This window comes from Sander lucioperca, chromosome 16, assembly GCF_008315115.2.
Source record: "Sander lucioperca isolate FBNREF2018 chromosome 16, SLUC_FBN_1.2, whole genome shotgun sequence".
NCBI classification, from domain to species: domain Eukaryota; kingdom Metazoa; phylum Chordata; class Actinopteri; order Perciformes; family Percidae; genus Sander; species Sander lucioperca.
Genome location: NC_050188.1, coordinates 19,727,984 through 19,744,761, shown reverse-complemented (window position 1 = coordinate 19,744,761; position 16,778 = coordinate 19,727,984). Strand labels below are relative to the sequence as shown.

General features: G+C 43.9%; 1 protein-coding gene across 4 annotated transcripts in view; it reads right to left on the bottom strand.

Moving 5' to 3' along the window:
* Positions 1–263: 263 nt before the first annotated feature.
* pum1 (pumilio RNA-binding family member 1) overlaps positions 264–16,778 on the bottom strand; it is a 33,521-nt gene continuing 17,006 nt past the window's right edge. For all 4 annotated transcript variants that reach the window (XM_031323031.2, XM_031323032.2, XM_031323034.2 and 1 more), the window contains exons 15-23: positions 15,861–16,103; positions 13,899–14,169; positions 8,601–8,730; positions 6,674–6,808; positions 5,683–5,820; positions 3,954–4,079; positions 3,639–3,760; positions 3,301–3,493; positions 264–1,980 (exon numbers count right to left, since the gene is read on the bottom strand). In XM_031323031.2, coding sequence (XP_031178891.2) covers positions 1,849–1,980; positions 3,301–3,493; positions 3,639–3,760; positions 3,954–4,079; positions 5,683–5,820; positions 6,674–6,808; positions 8,601–8,730; positions 13,899–14,169; positions 15,861–16,103 — 1,490 coding nt within the window. In that variant the 3' untranslated portion in view covers positions 264–1,848. The remainder of the gene's footprint in view (positions 1,981–3,300; positions 3,494–3,638; positions 3,761–3,953; positions 4,080–5,682; positions 5,821–6,673; positions 6,809–8,600; positions 8,731–13,898; positions 14,170–15,860; positions 16,104–16,778) is intronic.

Sequence of the window (16,778 nt, the reverse complement as noted above, 5' to 3'; positions counted from 1 at the left end):
GCCTTGTTTTTCAAAGTAACTCCCTGGCTGTTTCTGCTAATGCTCCAAAAAAAAGTTGGACAAGTAAAGGCAGGGTTATTATTTTGTCCTCTCTGACTCATGCTGTGTGTACAGGCTTATCACTGCACAGCCAGTCATTCAGATGGCTAGATTAGAAACTATGACACATATTCTGATTGTCCCTTTTATAACAAACAGGTTTGTCTGCTCCTTCCTGTCACCCTGTGTTTTCTCAAACATACAATCAAGCACACTTGAGACAGTTACATTTTCAAAGTTTTTTTGTTCAGTTTGGTTTCAAAATAAAGATCACACAATTGTTTAGAGACAATCTACAACAGGAGTTACAAAAAATAGTTGCCCAGGCAATAAGCATACACAGGTTCTGTTAACTATACACATATGGTTACAGGTGTGCTCGTAGTAAATATACACAAGGCTGCTCCAAATGTACACCGCACTGTGGCGGGCTGCCTCTCTCACCCAAAAGGACATAGACAGTATGATACAGCACTTACAGCACTAGATAAATGCCAAAAAACACAAGAATCTCCTCTGTACAATCCATGGGTTTACCACTCTGAAAACAGTCATGAGTAATAGAGGGGTTTGGGGGGGCGGGGGAGGTTAAATGAGTAAAAGTTATTTCTCCCACCCAGCCAGTATACCCATACACATGACACATTTCATGGGGTAAAGCATTCCTATAAAAAGATCTTAAAAAAAGGTCAAAAACAAAAAACCTTCAACATAAACCACCACTAAGTCTAACAGAACGTGTCCAATTGGGAGTCAGTGGGAGATCGACGTCTTAAGTTAAGCAGTGACAAGATAAAGATAAAACCAAGCGTGGCGAATCTTTGTACAAGTACTACGCTGTATAGAAAGGGCTTTTCAAAACAAAAATTTGATATTACAATTTACAATATACAACAACTCATATGTCACAACCAAGGAGGTGAGAATATACACTGAAATGCACAGGGTTTTTTTTCTAAGATTTTTCAGAGTGAGATTTTTTCCATTTTTCTTCTCATACCAAAAAGGGTGGTAAAGCACTTTTACATTACAAGGGTTTACAAATGTACAATTATACAGTCAGAAGTATGTGGTCACTACTAGGATACATTATAGATACAGATTCAACATCAAAAACCAGAAAAACTACAAAGTTTTATATATATATTTATATATATATATGCAAAGGTCTACACCAAGTATACACGTTATATTTATAGAAGCAAGACCAGAAAACGAATCTCCCATGCTAAATGATCTGTCTGCTGGTTAGCTAATGGCATGTGTGTATTCTTCTATGATTCTGTGACATCTGACAAATTAAATACTAGTTCCACCTCATAGTGGTAAATAGCTAGGATGGGAGGAGGAGGGGATACTAGGATTGTGTGTGCAGCAGTAGCAAAAAGTGAAATGACTTGAGTTTATCAGAAAAGAGGAAATGAAAGGAAAAACACAAAAAAGGAGGGAGCGGAGCGATTAGTGGAACAGGTCTCACCTCTCTCTCTACTCCGTCCTCCTCCTCTCCCTCCCCCAGTACAGTGGGCCTGGGATCAGGTGGGGGAGGGGCAAACAAATCTCACAAAAAACTAAGGCTGCCTGTAGCAACAGGCTCCTCCCGAAGGGGTTGTCATGGAAACAAGGGGTACTCAACGTCCTTGGCGAGTAGGATTTGCAGGGGGAAAGTGGGCATGATGTCCTCTGTAGGGTCAGACAGGGACATGAGGGTGGGGCTGGTAGACATGACAGCTTAAGGAGGCGGAGGTAAAGGGTGGGGGGGAGAAGTAGATCATGTCGTAGACTTGATTATGTCAGGCTGGGGGGAGGGGGTTACATGATGCCATTGGGAGGGCCACAGAGAGGACCCAGGTCAACGCCATTCTTCATGTAGTACTTCTCCAGCTTAGCCAGGATGTGTTTTCCATACGTGTACTTCCTCAGGGTGGAAATGTGAGGCCGGATCTGCACAGAGACAAAAAAACTAGATCTGTCAAACGATTAATCTTTTCTTAATCGCAGAATTTCTAGTTAATCGTGATTAATCACGTTTTATCACATGATTAAAATTCTATTATTTTGCATTTCAGAACTGTTTTTAAGTACATATTAACAATGGAAAGCAATTCTTACCAGTGTATCTTAATTTGGAATCAAATTAATGCAAAGAAAGTTACTTTATGAACTTGACTTTAAGATTTGTATTTGTTTATTATTTCACCCATTTCGCAAGAGCTGTAGTAATTGTTTTTGGATTTGGTTTCATCCACAGGTCAGCAAGTAGCACACTCCAAAAAAGTGCTTTGCCTGAGCCCGCTAGCATCAACCTGAGTCACGTTAACCGTACTATGCTTAGCTCGTAGGTGGTAGCTCAAGCTTGACGTGCTTCGGTGATATTTTAATTCGGCTTTACACAATGTGCATATGGCTTTCGACTTGTCTACTGAGCCGTCCGGGAGTTTTGGAAAATAAAAAGCGCCATTCAGAGTTGTGTTGCTGCTGTCTTTCTCCATCATGCCTGCAACAGCAGGATGTGTTACGAGGAAGTATGGCAGCTTGATGATAAGTAAAGGTGCAGCAAGAGGCCGTAGATTCTAGTGATTTTAGAACAGCTAAGGGGTGTTGTTAGGCACGACGCGAAGCTGAGTGAAGTGTAAAACAAATTAATAAATGGCGGCATGCGATTAAAAAAAATGAACGCGTTATGCTCGGCCCTTAATCGCACTGTGATTAACACATTAATGCTGACAGCCCTAAAAAACAAACAAAAAAAACGTGTTGCACATGTTCACATTGGATATGGGCAGTGAGCACTTCCAACACACCTTTTTTTAGGGCTTCCGTGGCTCCAAATATGAAAAAATAACAATAATTGCAGAACAACAATGGCATTGTATTTGCCTTGTTCACCCTACACATGAGTGAAAGGGTTGAATATATACAGTATATATCCATAATACAATCGATTATGTTCTAAACCCTTTAATTACACGTATATGGTCTTTTGATTGCTTTGAAGGGAAAATATTGTAAATAAGACATTAATTGTAACATTGCAAGCCTGAAAGCTCCTCTCCTTACTAAACCTTTCTATTTATAAAATAAAAAAAAATTAAAAAAAATAGCTGACCAGATCAATACAGTATCACCCTGTGTGCCACATCTGTCTAGGGCAAGATTTCAGTTTCTACCACCAAAATAATAACATTAGCCTGGAAGAGGTTTGAAACAACCTCCAGTATCCCAAAATTTTGATGGGACGCATACAACAACCTCCCCGCCTACCTTGTGCATTACGATCTTGCGCTGGGAGGGCTCGGCCACATCGATCATCTTCTGCACCACATAGTTGGCGTACTGGTCCTTCATCATGGTGTATAAGGCACTGTGGGGGCCCTCAGTCAGGCTGCACACCTCTTCTATCAGCACTGCCCGTTCTGCCCGTGATGCATGGGTCACACACTTCTCCACCACATTACTAGAGAAAAGAAGGGAGGGATGAACATGAAGGTACATTTAAAAGAGATAAAGTCTGGCTCCAATTGTGGAGAAACAAAAGAAACCCGTTTTAAAGAAGGAGGGAAGATGAGACTGAAACCTTGTATTTGTGTTCTGGAATTTACCTTGCAAACTTGTGCTGGCTGAGTCCCAGGACATTGCCTCTGATCTCAGCCACTATCTTGCTCTTATCCTCAGCTCGGCCGTGCTCCAAAACGTGCTGAATCACATAGTTGCCGTACTGGTCCTAAATAAAACAAACCACACAGAAACATTACCTAAAACGTGAGGACACCAGCTGGTGCTTCTGACGTCACATCAAACACGCATCCAACTTCAAAAATCTGGACTGAGAGACGCTTTATGCAGTGTCACCATCCTGAAAAACATAACTGGCAGAAGAAGAAAGAAAGCAGCGAGTGCTAGTTTGTGTGCGTTACCTGCACAAGCTGTTCTGTGTGTTGATGGAGCTCCTCCAGTATAGGCAGCGTCTGTTCAGGAAGGCAGTGTTCAAGAATGCGCTGGATGACTCGGCAGCCATAAGGATGAGTGGAGAGGGCAAAGACCTGAGAGACGCACATAATTACACGTGTTTACTTATTCAACACATACACCAAATGGTCCTGTTGCTGTGAGTTGAATACGGCACTAATTTACCTTGGTTTAAACCGTTTTCCCTAAAAGGCACCGAAAGTCCCTTGGATTACAGCAAAAAAAAAACTATCATAGGCATACTTTCACACACACTGCCCACCCCTGCAGGGAAGGTGAAGGCAAATTCCTCTCATTCTTTCAGCTACACAAACAAATCTGAGCCACCGTGTAGAAAGCATGCAGTTACACAACATGCAAATGTGTGAGAAGCAAAAACACTCACATCAGTGAGATTAACTGTCAGAGCATCCTGACATCCTGGCTCCTCAAAACTGAAACCTTTCATTAGTATTTTACAAAAGGTACATGCATGGACACAAAATCTTTCTTTTAACACTTTATGCTAATGTAACATTTAGCTGGCGGATGGAAGATGTTGCCACTGGGCTGAGGTTTCTGTTGCCGTAGCAACATACCATGTCCCTGGAAAGGACTGAGTACATGTGTCTATGTACTTCGGCGGTTACAATATGCTTGCCTTAACGCAGCGACAGTGTATGCGTGCACACTAGGGCTGAACGATATGGACAAAATTTCATATCTCGATATTCGTGCCAGATATCTCGATATCGATACGATATGACTACGGGTTCGGTGAAAGTCAAGCATTTTTCAGAAAAATAAACACATCATAATACAAAAGAGTGCAGTTTTATTGATTAGAACTCACTGCCAGTCATCAACATTACTGTAACATAGTCACCAATCAATAAATAAAAAAATAAAAATGTTTACTGCAGCTCTGCTTTAACAAAAAAAAATAAAATGCAGCAGCTGGTGGAAGCATCAGCAATCATTCTTTGCTTGGGCCTCTTTTGGGATGACTGAGAAGTCCCCAGTGTTTCTCTCATTGTCATACACTCTTCGTGCAGCACATGATGTGTTGTTTCAGGTGGTGAAACATGTTTGTTGTGCTACCTTGCTTCGTCGCAATTTTCGCCAAGCACGACTTGCACAACACCTCGCTCTGGTTGACATCATCCTTTCTAAATCCAAAATACCTCCAAATAATGGAGGATGATTTATGTTTTGGCACAAAATTAGTTTCTGCATCGCCACCGGCCGCATTATCTTCCGCACTCATGTTACTTTTCTTTCGTTTCGATTTCCCCGCTGTGAATGTCCTGTGTGTGTGCGTCAGTCTCCGTCTCCCTCACTCCTGCCCTTCTATGTTTGTCATTGGCTGGCTTCAGCTGTCGATCCACATTAATTAAGCTTTGTGGTTGGCTGGCCGTAATGGTGCGTTCAAGGGCAATCGTAAAAGTGATTATGGTGACTGCCAGAGCTGTACATGCAGGGCGTGCGCGGAGGAAAATCTATCGTTTATATCGTTACTTTTTCGATATTAATATCTTGAATGTTCATATCTAGATATAGATACGATAACGGTATATCGTTCAGCCCTAGTGCACACAAGTAAATGTATGTGTGTGTGGATGTCAGCCAAGCACTGGCAGGCCTCAGTGATCGAATGTGAAAATATATTGCGAGTGTGCGCTCACAGAGGGGACCCACCTGTCCCTTAAAGGCGTCTATGATGAAGTGCAGCGCGTGAGGCTGGACACACTCGATACACTTCTGCACCACGTGGTTACCGTTCTGGTCCTTCACACACTTCAACACATGGCCGTCCAGCTCCCGCACCATCTCACTCTGCAGGGAGGACAGAGGTAAAGGAAGAGGGAGAGCAGAGCAAGAGACAGAGTGTGGAGAAGGGCATGTCATTGTTTGTGAGAAATCAAATATTGCCTGAAAGCATTTTCCAAACTCTCCTTCATTTCTCACAGCCCAACAAATAACATTGGGCTTCGAACAGCTGCCCTGGAGAAATCTATTGAGGTTCATTAAGGAGAGATGGATACCTTACACACACACACACACACACACACACACACACACACACACACACACACACACACACACACACACACACACACACACACACACACACACACACACACACACACACACACACACACACACACACACACACACACACACACACACCTTTTCTTTCCCCAAAACAACTGAATTTAAGCACAATTACTTCCTGTTGATATTCAGCTAGATTTATCTTAACACCTGCAGTTCAACATTTGCATATAAACTGTGGTATCATTAGCCTCATTCATCGTTGATGACAGAATGCCTGCAAGGAACCTGCTGCTCCACGAGGCAGCTCCAACATAAAACCAATAATGTAGATGAAAAATGCCATTTCAGAGTGAGCAGCGCACTTCTTTATCAATGCAGTATTCTGCTATATAAACAGAAATTAGTGATCCATGAGCAATGCACCCTCATTCACGACTGAAATATGAGTACATGGATAGTAGATATGCTTTACAATTGGAACATTTCAAAAAGGATATTTAGCCAAGTAACAAGCCAAAATCACAGCAGGGTTATGGCAGGAAAGGTTCAATTAAGGTCATTTTAGTACAAAGGCACAGTCTGTTTCCATTGTTTATATTTCATACAGTGCAAAGAGAACTAGTGTACTTACAATGACCTGCTGATCAGAGGGGATGAACTCCAGAGCTTTCTGAATGACCCTGCAGCCGTACATCTGCAAGGCCAGAGACAGCACATGACCTCGGATCCTCTCTGCCAGAGCCAGCTTCTGGTCCAGGCTGCCGAACTGAAACAAATACACACACAAAATAAGCCTGTAAATCCTCTAATCCATTTGATAATACACAACACAATACCAGATACATTACATAGCCACACAGGCAGGGTCTGAAATTAACACTCGCCAGTCGCCAAATGCGGGTACATTTTCTGTTTGGCAAGTAAATCTCAGAGGGCTATCCACCACATGACGAATAAATGTTTGTACCAAAATAGTTCTTTTTTTCAGTCTTCAATTTGGTGAAGGTGCAGCTACTTTCTTCTGTTCCTCTGCTGTTTGCATGTCAGAGCTTCGCGGGGGCGGACCGACACACCGACCGACACGCACGCATGCATGCACACACACACACACCAGATCCCAGCCACCACGTCACTTCTGTTAACTGATAGCTAGCATTTACCTCAGGCTAATTAATTAGCTAGTAAGTGGCAATTTAGCCTGGATGCCAGCCTAACTTAGCCCCGCCCACAACATTTGAGGTTGGGAAGTTCAGTCTGGACTTGATCCGTTGTGGCGCAACTATGCTCGAACCACAGCTGTTCGGACCAATCAAATTGTCAGGGCGGGCTTTATCGATGATGGACAGATGATCAACAGTCACGTCACCAAAGAGCGCTTGGGTTGAATTTGTTTACAACAAAGATGGCTGCCATCGCGTCTGTTATAGAAGATATGGACAGCGCATTCATTTTAAAAGGAGGAACAGAGAACCGCGATCACGTATGTATACACATTGCCACGCCCGTCCGCACGACACGGAAACTCTGCCTTTGCTCTGTCGAAGCCTGCCTTTGACTTGCAGCTTCTGTGGCGTCTGTCTCCGTTGCTCTGATTGGTTGTAGGTCTATCCAATTGAGCGCAGAGGCATTTTCTTTCCTGGTTCGGCTGAAACACGCCCCATAATCACAGCCCAATGGAGCAGTATCTGACTCATATTCTGACTAGAATCTGAGTATGACGACATTAGGCTAGCGATTTTTGGCAGCCAGCCTTCCAAAAGAAAGCACAATGAAATTAAATGTTAATCGATCATTAACCTTTGACCGACAAGCATGAAACAGAGTCTCAGTTCACCCGTCCAGGAGGCTCTGACACATTTTCCGCACTCCATGTCCGTGGACAGCTGTAGACTTGTACCGGTGTTAATGTTCTGTGCATTGTCGGACACACACAGCCACTTTCCTGAAACCGCTTGCGGGACCGACACAAGTCCACAGCGGCCCACGGCGTGTGTGTCCGAGCCTGTCTCCACCTGCAGGTTGTCAGCTGTGTGCCTGCCTGGTATACTCTCGGCCGGCCGATTTAACTCACTGGTGCTCATTGATATAGTTTCATGCGTCACGTAGCTCTCCACAAGCAGGGAAAAAAGAAAAGCTTAAAACGCAACTTGCTTGTTCAAAGTTAGTTTTTTTTTTTTTAATTAATATTGGTTTAACTGATAATTTTAGGCTAATCGGTTAAATCCTATTGTCGGTTAATCATTAACATCCCTACCAGCAGGACTTGCAACCCCAACCATAAATGCTTGTTATGTAGACCTAAGTTACAAAAAACCTTCAATTTAATATTTTGGGGGATTAAAAATATGCTTGGCCAGTGAATTTTTTTTTTCTACCCGCCAACTTGGCCGGTAAGTCAAAAAGTTAATTTCAGACACTGCACACAGGCCACAAAGCAGATAAAACTCAGGTGCAGTATTAGAGAATCACTGACTGAGATGTCCCCATTAATTCAATCTCGGCGACTCAAATTAACTTTTTTACACCTTGTTGACAATGACTTGAATTTTCATACACACCTCAAAGAACTTCTGGATGACATAATTTCCAAAGACATCCACCATGAGCTGGTAGGCCGCCTGCAGTATCTCACTGAAGACAAGCTGGCGCTCCGCTGAACTGGCTCGCTCCAATTTCAACTGGATAAACCTGTTAGAGACAGAGAGAATAAGCATTATATTAACCACAGATACCTCTTCTTTTGTTATTCTTCAATTTCGTTTTCAAAGTTTTTGCAATATATATAAAAAAAGACTCATGAGAAAGTATAAAGCCTGCTCTCCTTAAACCCAGTATATAGAGTGGATTCACAAAGTTTGGATGAACTTGAAGACAAAGACAAACACATCAGACAGTGACAGAGCAATAACGTGAAACAGATGTACAAAGACAGAGAGAGCTGCTCCTATATCTTTAACCTGAGGGAACAGTTCCCCTCAGTTTTCAAAGAGTTTCAGAGTGGAGAAAAGACAAGGAGAAGGAACCATGCAGCCTGTGAGGTGAAGTGATGGATGCCAACCAAAAAGCAGAGATAAAAAGGACAGTGATGTTGAAAAGACTGAGGAAAGAAAGTGTCTGGAATGTGCAGACTGGACGTCATGGTGTATTAATAAATCATTTCAGTGGAAAAGTGCAACTGCATCTGAGGCAGGGCTGGTTCAAGCCAGACAGACCCAGAAACCAGGACCACAGAGTGACCTCCAGGGGCGCTGCCCTCAAATTAGCCCATCTCTGGATTGTTTCACATAAAAGAGGTACACAGTTTGTTCCATTATCAGTACAAATGATTTATCATATACGGCCTAAATAGGTAACACAGACTAAACTGTCATGACTAAACTAAAGGCCATGTCTGAAATAACCCCATCACATTCTACTCAGAGGCACGTAGTTTAAGGAGTCTATACCAGTATATATTGAGCATGACCTGAAAATTAGGGCTGCACAATTTGGAGAAAGTCATATTGTGATTGCAATTTACAATACTGCGATTACAATTGCGATTTAATGGTATCATGAGCTTACTTGATTATCAAGGAAAATGCAGAAAATAAGCTACTAAAATTTTTAATGTGTATTTTAAGTTAAACGAGCATAAACAAAACTCAAATTCTTATTAAAATCAATACATTTTGTATGCCCTTATAAACGATGACATTCAAGATGGGTGTAATATAATATTACTAGTACTATAATAACAACAACTAGTGATTAAATTACAAAATATACTTTGTAAAACCTACAAACCCTGATGCAGACAACAGTTACAAAATGTTGTACAAAGTCAAATTTAAGACTTAAGACCAAACCTTTCATTAGTATCTTACAAAATTTAAGACCTATATCACAACATTAAAAACAAAACAAAAAAACGGCAGATGTCAGAGTCTGGAAACATCTGAAACAATTCTGATTTCCTCATTCGTATTATAAGACTGGCGTCTAGTCACCCTGTGGAGGACCCAGAGAAGGGTTGGACATCGTTTTCTGATACCGGTCCTAAAACAATTAAACTTATAAAATGGTATTGGTGCCTTAACGGTGCCTGAATCGATACACTAAAATAAAGAAGAGCACGGCTTGTGTATTGCTAAGGTCATATGGTCAAATTTTTTTTTTTTTAATTAAGAATGATTAACTTAATAATTAACAATTACTTATAACAAAACTTATTTTACTATTCAATTGCAGTTATACGACAACAGAAGAACCACTAGATGACAAATGGGTATTTTACAATAACACTGAATGCACCACTAACTTACCAACTGTAATTGAACATACCATTAGGTTATTTGTTGTTTCTCCGACAACTCTGAGTCTTTAACTGCAGGCTGTTGAATGTTCCAGTGTTGGAATCATTTCCAGTGAAATACTGCCACATTTTAACGTTACACCGTTTAGTTTCAGCATGTAAACATATTTAAGCAGCTACTGGCTAACGTTACCTGCTGCGAAGTGTCGCTTACAGGAGTTGCGAAGCTGCTGTTTGGGTCTTGCCTAGGCAGTGTGGAGGTACTGCCGGGAATGGAGCCGCCAGATACTCGGCAGAACTGGCTGATGGCTGCATGTCGATTGGCTTATGCCTATACCGCCAGTATAGACTGTATAATTATACATATATTTGTATCTCTATGCTCGCCTTTAGTATGTTTAATAGTAGAACGTGATCACACATTCCATCACACAAAACTCCACATTGCGGAACATTGACCAGGCATAAATGGCATAACGTTATTATTCACCATAATGCCACTTTTCTTCTCCGGGAACCATCACCTTATCGTGGTGGAGAGGTTTGTGTGTCCCTATGAACCTGAGGGCTGTGTTGTCTGGAGCTTTGTGCTCCATGGCAAAGTGGTCTCAGGTGAGGGGCCAGACAAAGAATGGTTCAAAAACCCTATGAGTAAACGAGGAAGAGATAGAGTGACCCTGCCCGGAGGAACCCTGGGGCCCCCTTGCCACGGAGCCCGGCCAGGCACAGCCCGAAAAAGCTACATGGCATCTCTCTGTCACCTGTGGGAGGAACCGCTAGAGTCGGGTGTGCTGCCACATGGGTGGCGGTGAAGGTCAGGGGCCTCGACGGACCAGACCCGGGCGGCAGAGGCTGGCTCTGGGGATGTGGAATGTCACCTCTCTGTGGGGGAAGGAGCCGGAACTGGTGCGGGAGGTGGAGCGCTACCAGTTGGATCTGGTGGGGCTTACCTCAACGCACAATTCTGGAACCATACTCCTGGATAGGGGTTGTTCTCTTTTCTTCTCTGGAGTTGCCCAGGGTGTGGGGATACTCATAAGCCCCCGGCTGAGTGCCGCTACGTTGTCCCTGTCCGATAGACTTTCAACTCACACCTCCGGCGGAGCTTTTCGTGCATCCCTGTGGAGGCTGGGGGCATTAAACCTGAGTGGACAATGTTCAAAGTTTCCATTGCTGAAGCTGCGGCAGGGAGCTGTGGTCTTAGGGTCTTAGGTGCCTCAAGGGACGGTAACCCACGAACACCGTGGTGGACACCAGTGGTCAGGGAAGCTGTCCGACTGAAGAAGGAGTCTTTCCGGGATAAGTTATCCCAGAGGACTCCGGAGGCAGTTGCAAGGTACCGAAGGGCTGAAGGGCTGCAGCCTCTGCTGTGAAAGAGGCAAAGCAGCGGGTGTGGGAAAAGTTCGGATAAGGACTTTCGGTCGGCACCAAGGTGCTTCTGGAAAACCGTTTGCCACCTAAGGAGGGGGAAGCGGGAAACCATCCAAGCTGTATACAGTAAGGATGGGACGCTGTTGACCTCAACTGAGGAGGTAAAAGGAGCTCTTTTGAGGAACTCCTACTACCATCCAATCTCTGTACGACCAAAGCGAGAGCTGTGTCCGGGTTCTCGGCAGTAAGTCGGACGCGTTTCAGGTGAGGGTTAGCCTCCACCAGGGCTGCAGTTTGTCACCAATCCTGTTTGTAGTATTTATGGACAGGATATCGAGGCGTAGTCGTGGTGGAGAGGGGTTGCAGTTCGGTGGGCTGGGGATCTCATCGCTGCTCTTTGCAGATGATGTGGTCCTGATGGCATCATCGGCCTGTGACCTTCAGCACTCACTGGATCGGTTCGCAGCCGAGTGTGAAGCGACTGGGATGAGGATCAGCACTTCTAAATCTGAGGCCATGGTTCTCAGCAGGAAACCGATGGAGTGCCTTCTCCAGGTAGGGAATGAGTCCTTACCCCAAGTGAAGGAGTTTAAATACCTTGGGGTCTTGTTCGCGAGTGAGGGGACAATGGAGCGGGAGACTGGTTGGAGAATCGGCGCAGCGGGTGCAGTATTACATTCAATTTATCGCACCGTTGTGACAAAAAGAGAGCTGAGCCAGAAGACAAAGCTCTCGATCTACCGGTCAGTTTTCGTTCCTACCCTCACCTATGGTCATGAAGGCTGGGTCATGACCGAAAGAACGAGATCCAGGGTACAAGCGGCTAAAATGGGTTTCCTCAGGAGGGTGGCTGGCGTCTCCCTTAGAGATACGGTGAGAAGCACAGTCATCCGTGAGGAGCTTGGAGTAGAGCCGCTGCTCCTTCGCATTGAAAGGAGCCAGTGGAGGTGGTTCGGGCATCTGGTAAGGATGGCCCCCTGGGCGCCTCCCTAGGGAGGTGTTCCAGGTACGTCCAGCTGGGAGGAGGCCTCGGGGAAGACCCAGGACTAGGTGGAGGGATTATATTTCCAACCTGGCCTGGGAATGCCTGGTTAATGTGGCTTGGGAAAGGGAAGTTTGGGGTCCCCTGCTGGAGCTGCTCCTCCCGCGACCAGATACTGGATAAGCGGACGAAGATGGATGGACGGATGGATGGATGCCACTTTTAATGAGTAACATAAACGCTTCGTGGCATAAGCACTGTCTGTGGGAATAAGCCACTACAGTAGCGAGGCTAACAATAGCCATGTCAGCTCATGTTAGCGCTAATACTTTGGGAACATCTGCAAGGATAGATTAAATTACTTTAATCTACAACACCAAGGAATAAAAAAAATATATATATTCTTAAGCACTGCGAGAGCATTTCAATGAGCATTAGAGGTAGCGTTACATGGACGTAGGAAAAGTAAGACCCGTCTAAAATTAATTTAGGACCTAGACACAATATTTCAGCTAATTGAAAGACTTTTTAAGGCCTTCAATTTTGATTTAAAGACTTTTTAAGACCCCGCGGAAACCCTGCTGCATGCTCTTAAACCCCTACACTTCTGATACTCACGTGACCATACGCGGCCCACGCGCTACTGCCTAAACAGACTGACTGGTCACTGGTCATCTTTCGTGGACGTTGTTACGAGGGGCACGCTTAATACATCCATGGGGAGAGCAATTCATAGGACAGATTCAGCATAGATTCAACACACAACTATAAATCAGGCATTAGTGAGGGCGAGAATGGCAGGCGAGTGAGTGACGTCAGAGTGGTGAAGCGAGGAGAGCTACCATGAGTGGTGTTGGATTTAGCGTAGTGGCTGTGTGAGGGAAAAGCGAGAGGAAAAAGAGGTAGCAAAGATGATGTAAAGGGAGTGTAAAGGGAGTGCACACAAAGTGTCAAGCATACAGCACACCTTTTTGTTTATGTAATCACACAGTGTGACATTGTGATTGTGATTAGATTAATCGTGCAGCCCTACTGAAAATATGACAGTAGTCATATATTGTCCGAGGGCTGTAACTTTGAAACGTTTGAAACAAATCCAGCCTGTTCACAGTCTGTGCTGAACATCGTCCTACCCTTAACTGATTTTAGCAACTGCCTTAAGGGCCCTATACACTGAGATATTGGCTGTCCCAGTACATGTGTGTGTACCTGCTGCCGTGCTGGTCCTGGCTGAACTCCATGATGTGGCCAGCGATGTCTCTGAGCTGCAGGTTGGGGTAGCGGTTGTTCCTGAAGTCCTCCAGCAGGCGGCTACGGCCCGACGGCATCACGTCTGACATGCCGTATCGTAGCCGTGACGACGGGAACAGCTGACTGCTGGGTGAAAAGAGGGAGGAGCCTGAGCTGGCTGCGCTGCGGTACTTGGCCTCTGCTCCTGGAGCTGCAGAGATGAAACGTCCACTGCCATTGGTCAGGCCTCCTGTGTGGTCAGAGAGAATAGGGAGGTGATTGTTAGAACTGGTACTGTTCAAACTCTGAGTCTAATAGTCCAAGCACTGGGATTAGAGGAAACCTGAGATACAGGGCCTGAACCAAAAAAGCAAGACCATGGATTATTCTTTAATTGATGACACTGCAGTACTAAAATTCTGAGATCATGAAAATTGCATTATAGCTATGCATCACAGAAACATAGCACTGGATGGCAGCACTGCCTCAAATATTGAGCTGGCCTACATTAAGAATTATTATCCTTTAATGTGTTCAACAGCATTAGATTGTGTTGTTTGACATTGAGTCTAACCTGTGTATTTAAAAGTAAAATGCATTGTAAAAATTCTCAAGCAACATCTGTGCCAGGTGTTAGCTAAACACTTGTCTTTGGTTTTGTTGCTGGTGGACGGGCTTGATTTGTAACCTGGTGATATTTACAAATATTCTAGTTAGTGTCTGTACACACTGTAATTGAGGATGTCAGAGATCGGTTTCCTCCTTTCAAAAGCAGCTATTTACTACAGTTCATATCTGTATAGTATGACAACTTTAAAGACTTAAAATAGCTAAAGCCAGGTAATCTATCACAGTAATTATAAAGCCTCGACTTGGCTCCGTCAGTTTGTTTGATTGTTGTTTCATCACACTCAAGTGTTTGTATTACACTTTACTCTGTCAACTGCCAATCATGGAAAACACACAAGCAGCAACAAAAGTCGTAATTACTCCCTGAAAACATGCTGCCTAAAAAAATGGAACAGACGTTGATTTCGAGGTAGGTAGGACACATTTAGTACCACTTGTTTAAAATCAATGTGTAAATGTAACATCTAATTACATACATCTGACCTTACAAAATCAATGTAGATATGTGAACAATACATTTCTTGGCTATGAGACTAGGGCATCTACAAAAATGTCCCGTTTAGGCCTAGTACTTAAGAGTATGCATGTGACAGATCCATGCGTTAAGCCAGGGTTTTTCCTGTATAGAGAAAGTTTTGGCAACCCCACAAAGAGGGTTTTTAGCCAGCATCAAAGGAAAATCATGTGCGCCTAAACGTCCGATTTTGAGCAGCCAGCCCCCATCTCATCCACAGCCCTTACTTGAATGTGGCTAGTTGATTTGACTGGTTTTGAACGCTTCGCTGCTGCTTTCTGTCTGCGCGGTAGGCTGCGCTGCTGTCTGTCAGTATTTAATTGAGACAGTTTTATTACCTGTGAAAAGGTCTTTAATTTGCATTAATTAGGCTAGTAGTCCAATTCATGAAAACCACAGTTGCGACCGCTTTATCGGCATTGCCCTGATTCCATGAACAAGCTGTAGAGGCTGCGGTGTCCTGCTCCGTCTCTCTGCTGAGCCCCATTCACGTAACAGCGGCAGTTAAACTGTATTACACACTATGATGGTTACATTTGCAATTCATACTAATCAAATGAACTGGACTTTGTGGTCAAGTGTGATCGGATGCAAAATCCCCCTTACTGCATTATATTCCATTACATTTTAAACTGTTACCTGGCACCAGAATTTTGTGTTTTCTGTGACATACATAAAGATGTTTTTACCATAAGCACCATTTCCAGAGTCACAAAGTAGCTATTCAAGTGGCATTACTGTGAAACAAAACACAATCAACCATGGTAATCTCAATCACTTGAATCAAAGACACTTACCAAGATTGAGGTTGGATGAGGAGCTGTGATTGGACAGGGAAGGTGGGGGTGTTAGGGAATGGGAGGGGCCCTGGTTGGGAAGGGGCATGCCCACAGGGCCAGGTGAAGGACTGAAGCCCAAGGTGCCATTATAGAAGCCTCCATGGCCAATCGGAGTGAGGCTGGAGGGCGTGCGTTTGTACAGCTCATTGTTGCCTGTCAGGGAGTCCCGCCTGGAACCGCTGCCACCACTTGAGTTGGCCACTAGAGGGAGACAAAGATATAAATAAGATCAAGGTATCTTGAGGAATAGTGCATTGTTACTCTTCTGTTCTTGTATTTGTTTAATCATTAAGCTGGAGTGAGAAACTTTTGTCTACCCCCTCTGGCAGTGAGAGTAATTACACAAACACCGTTGAAGTGCTTAAGAAAAGCAGTGGGATTTATAATAACCAGGTTTCGTTGTGGTCTCTCCCCCTTTCTGCCCGTTAAGGTATTGGGTAATACAGGTAGACCAACACACTGTGTAACCAATCAAAAAGCCAGAATAAGCATCTACGCTGTGAAGAACTGTGAGTGAGTGAGCAAGGTTGGTTGCAGCACTTTGGTTGTATAAGGTTGGTTGTATACTGCTCATCGCTTTGTGGAGTTAATAAACTACTTGTTAGGAGTACAAATGAACTGTATCGGCATCCTTCCGGTGCGGCAGCGTTGGAATGACGCCACAGACACCACAACTCCGGTATACTGAGAAATACAGAGAGCTTTCCCTGGCAGTAAAAGGCTTACCCAGCATTTTTTTTAACTTGTTTGGCAAATGCTTGAATGTAACAGATTTGCATTTATATGTAAAAGTTCCACACTTTAACAGCTACATTTTATGCACACCACAACGCCACTTACATTTAATCTAAAACTATAGACCCCAAAAACTTCAGC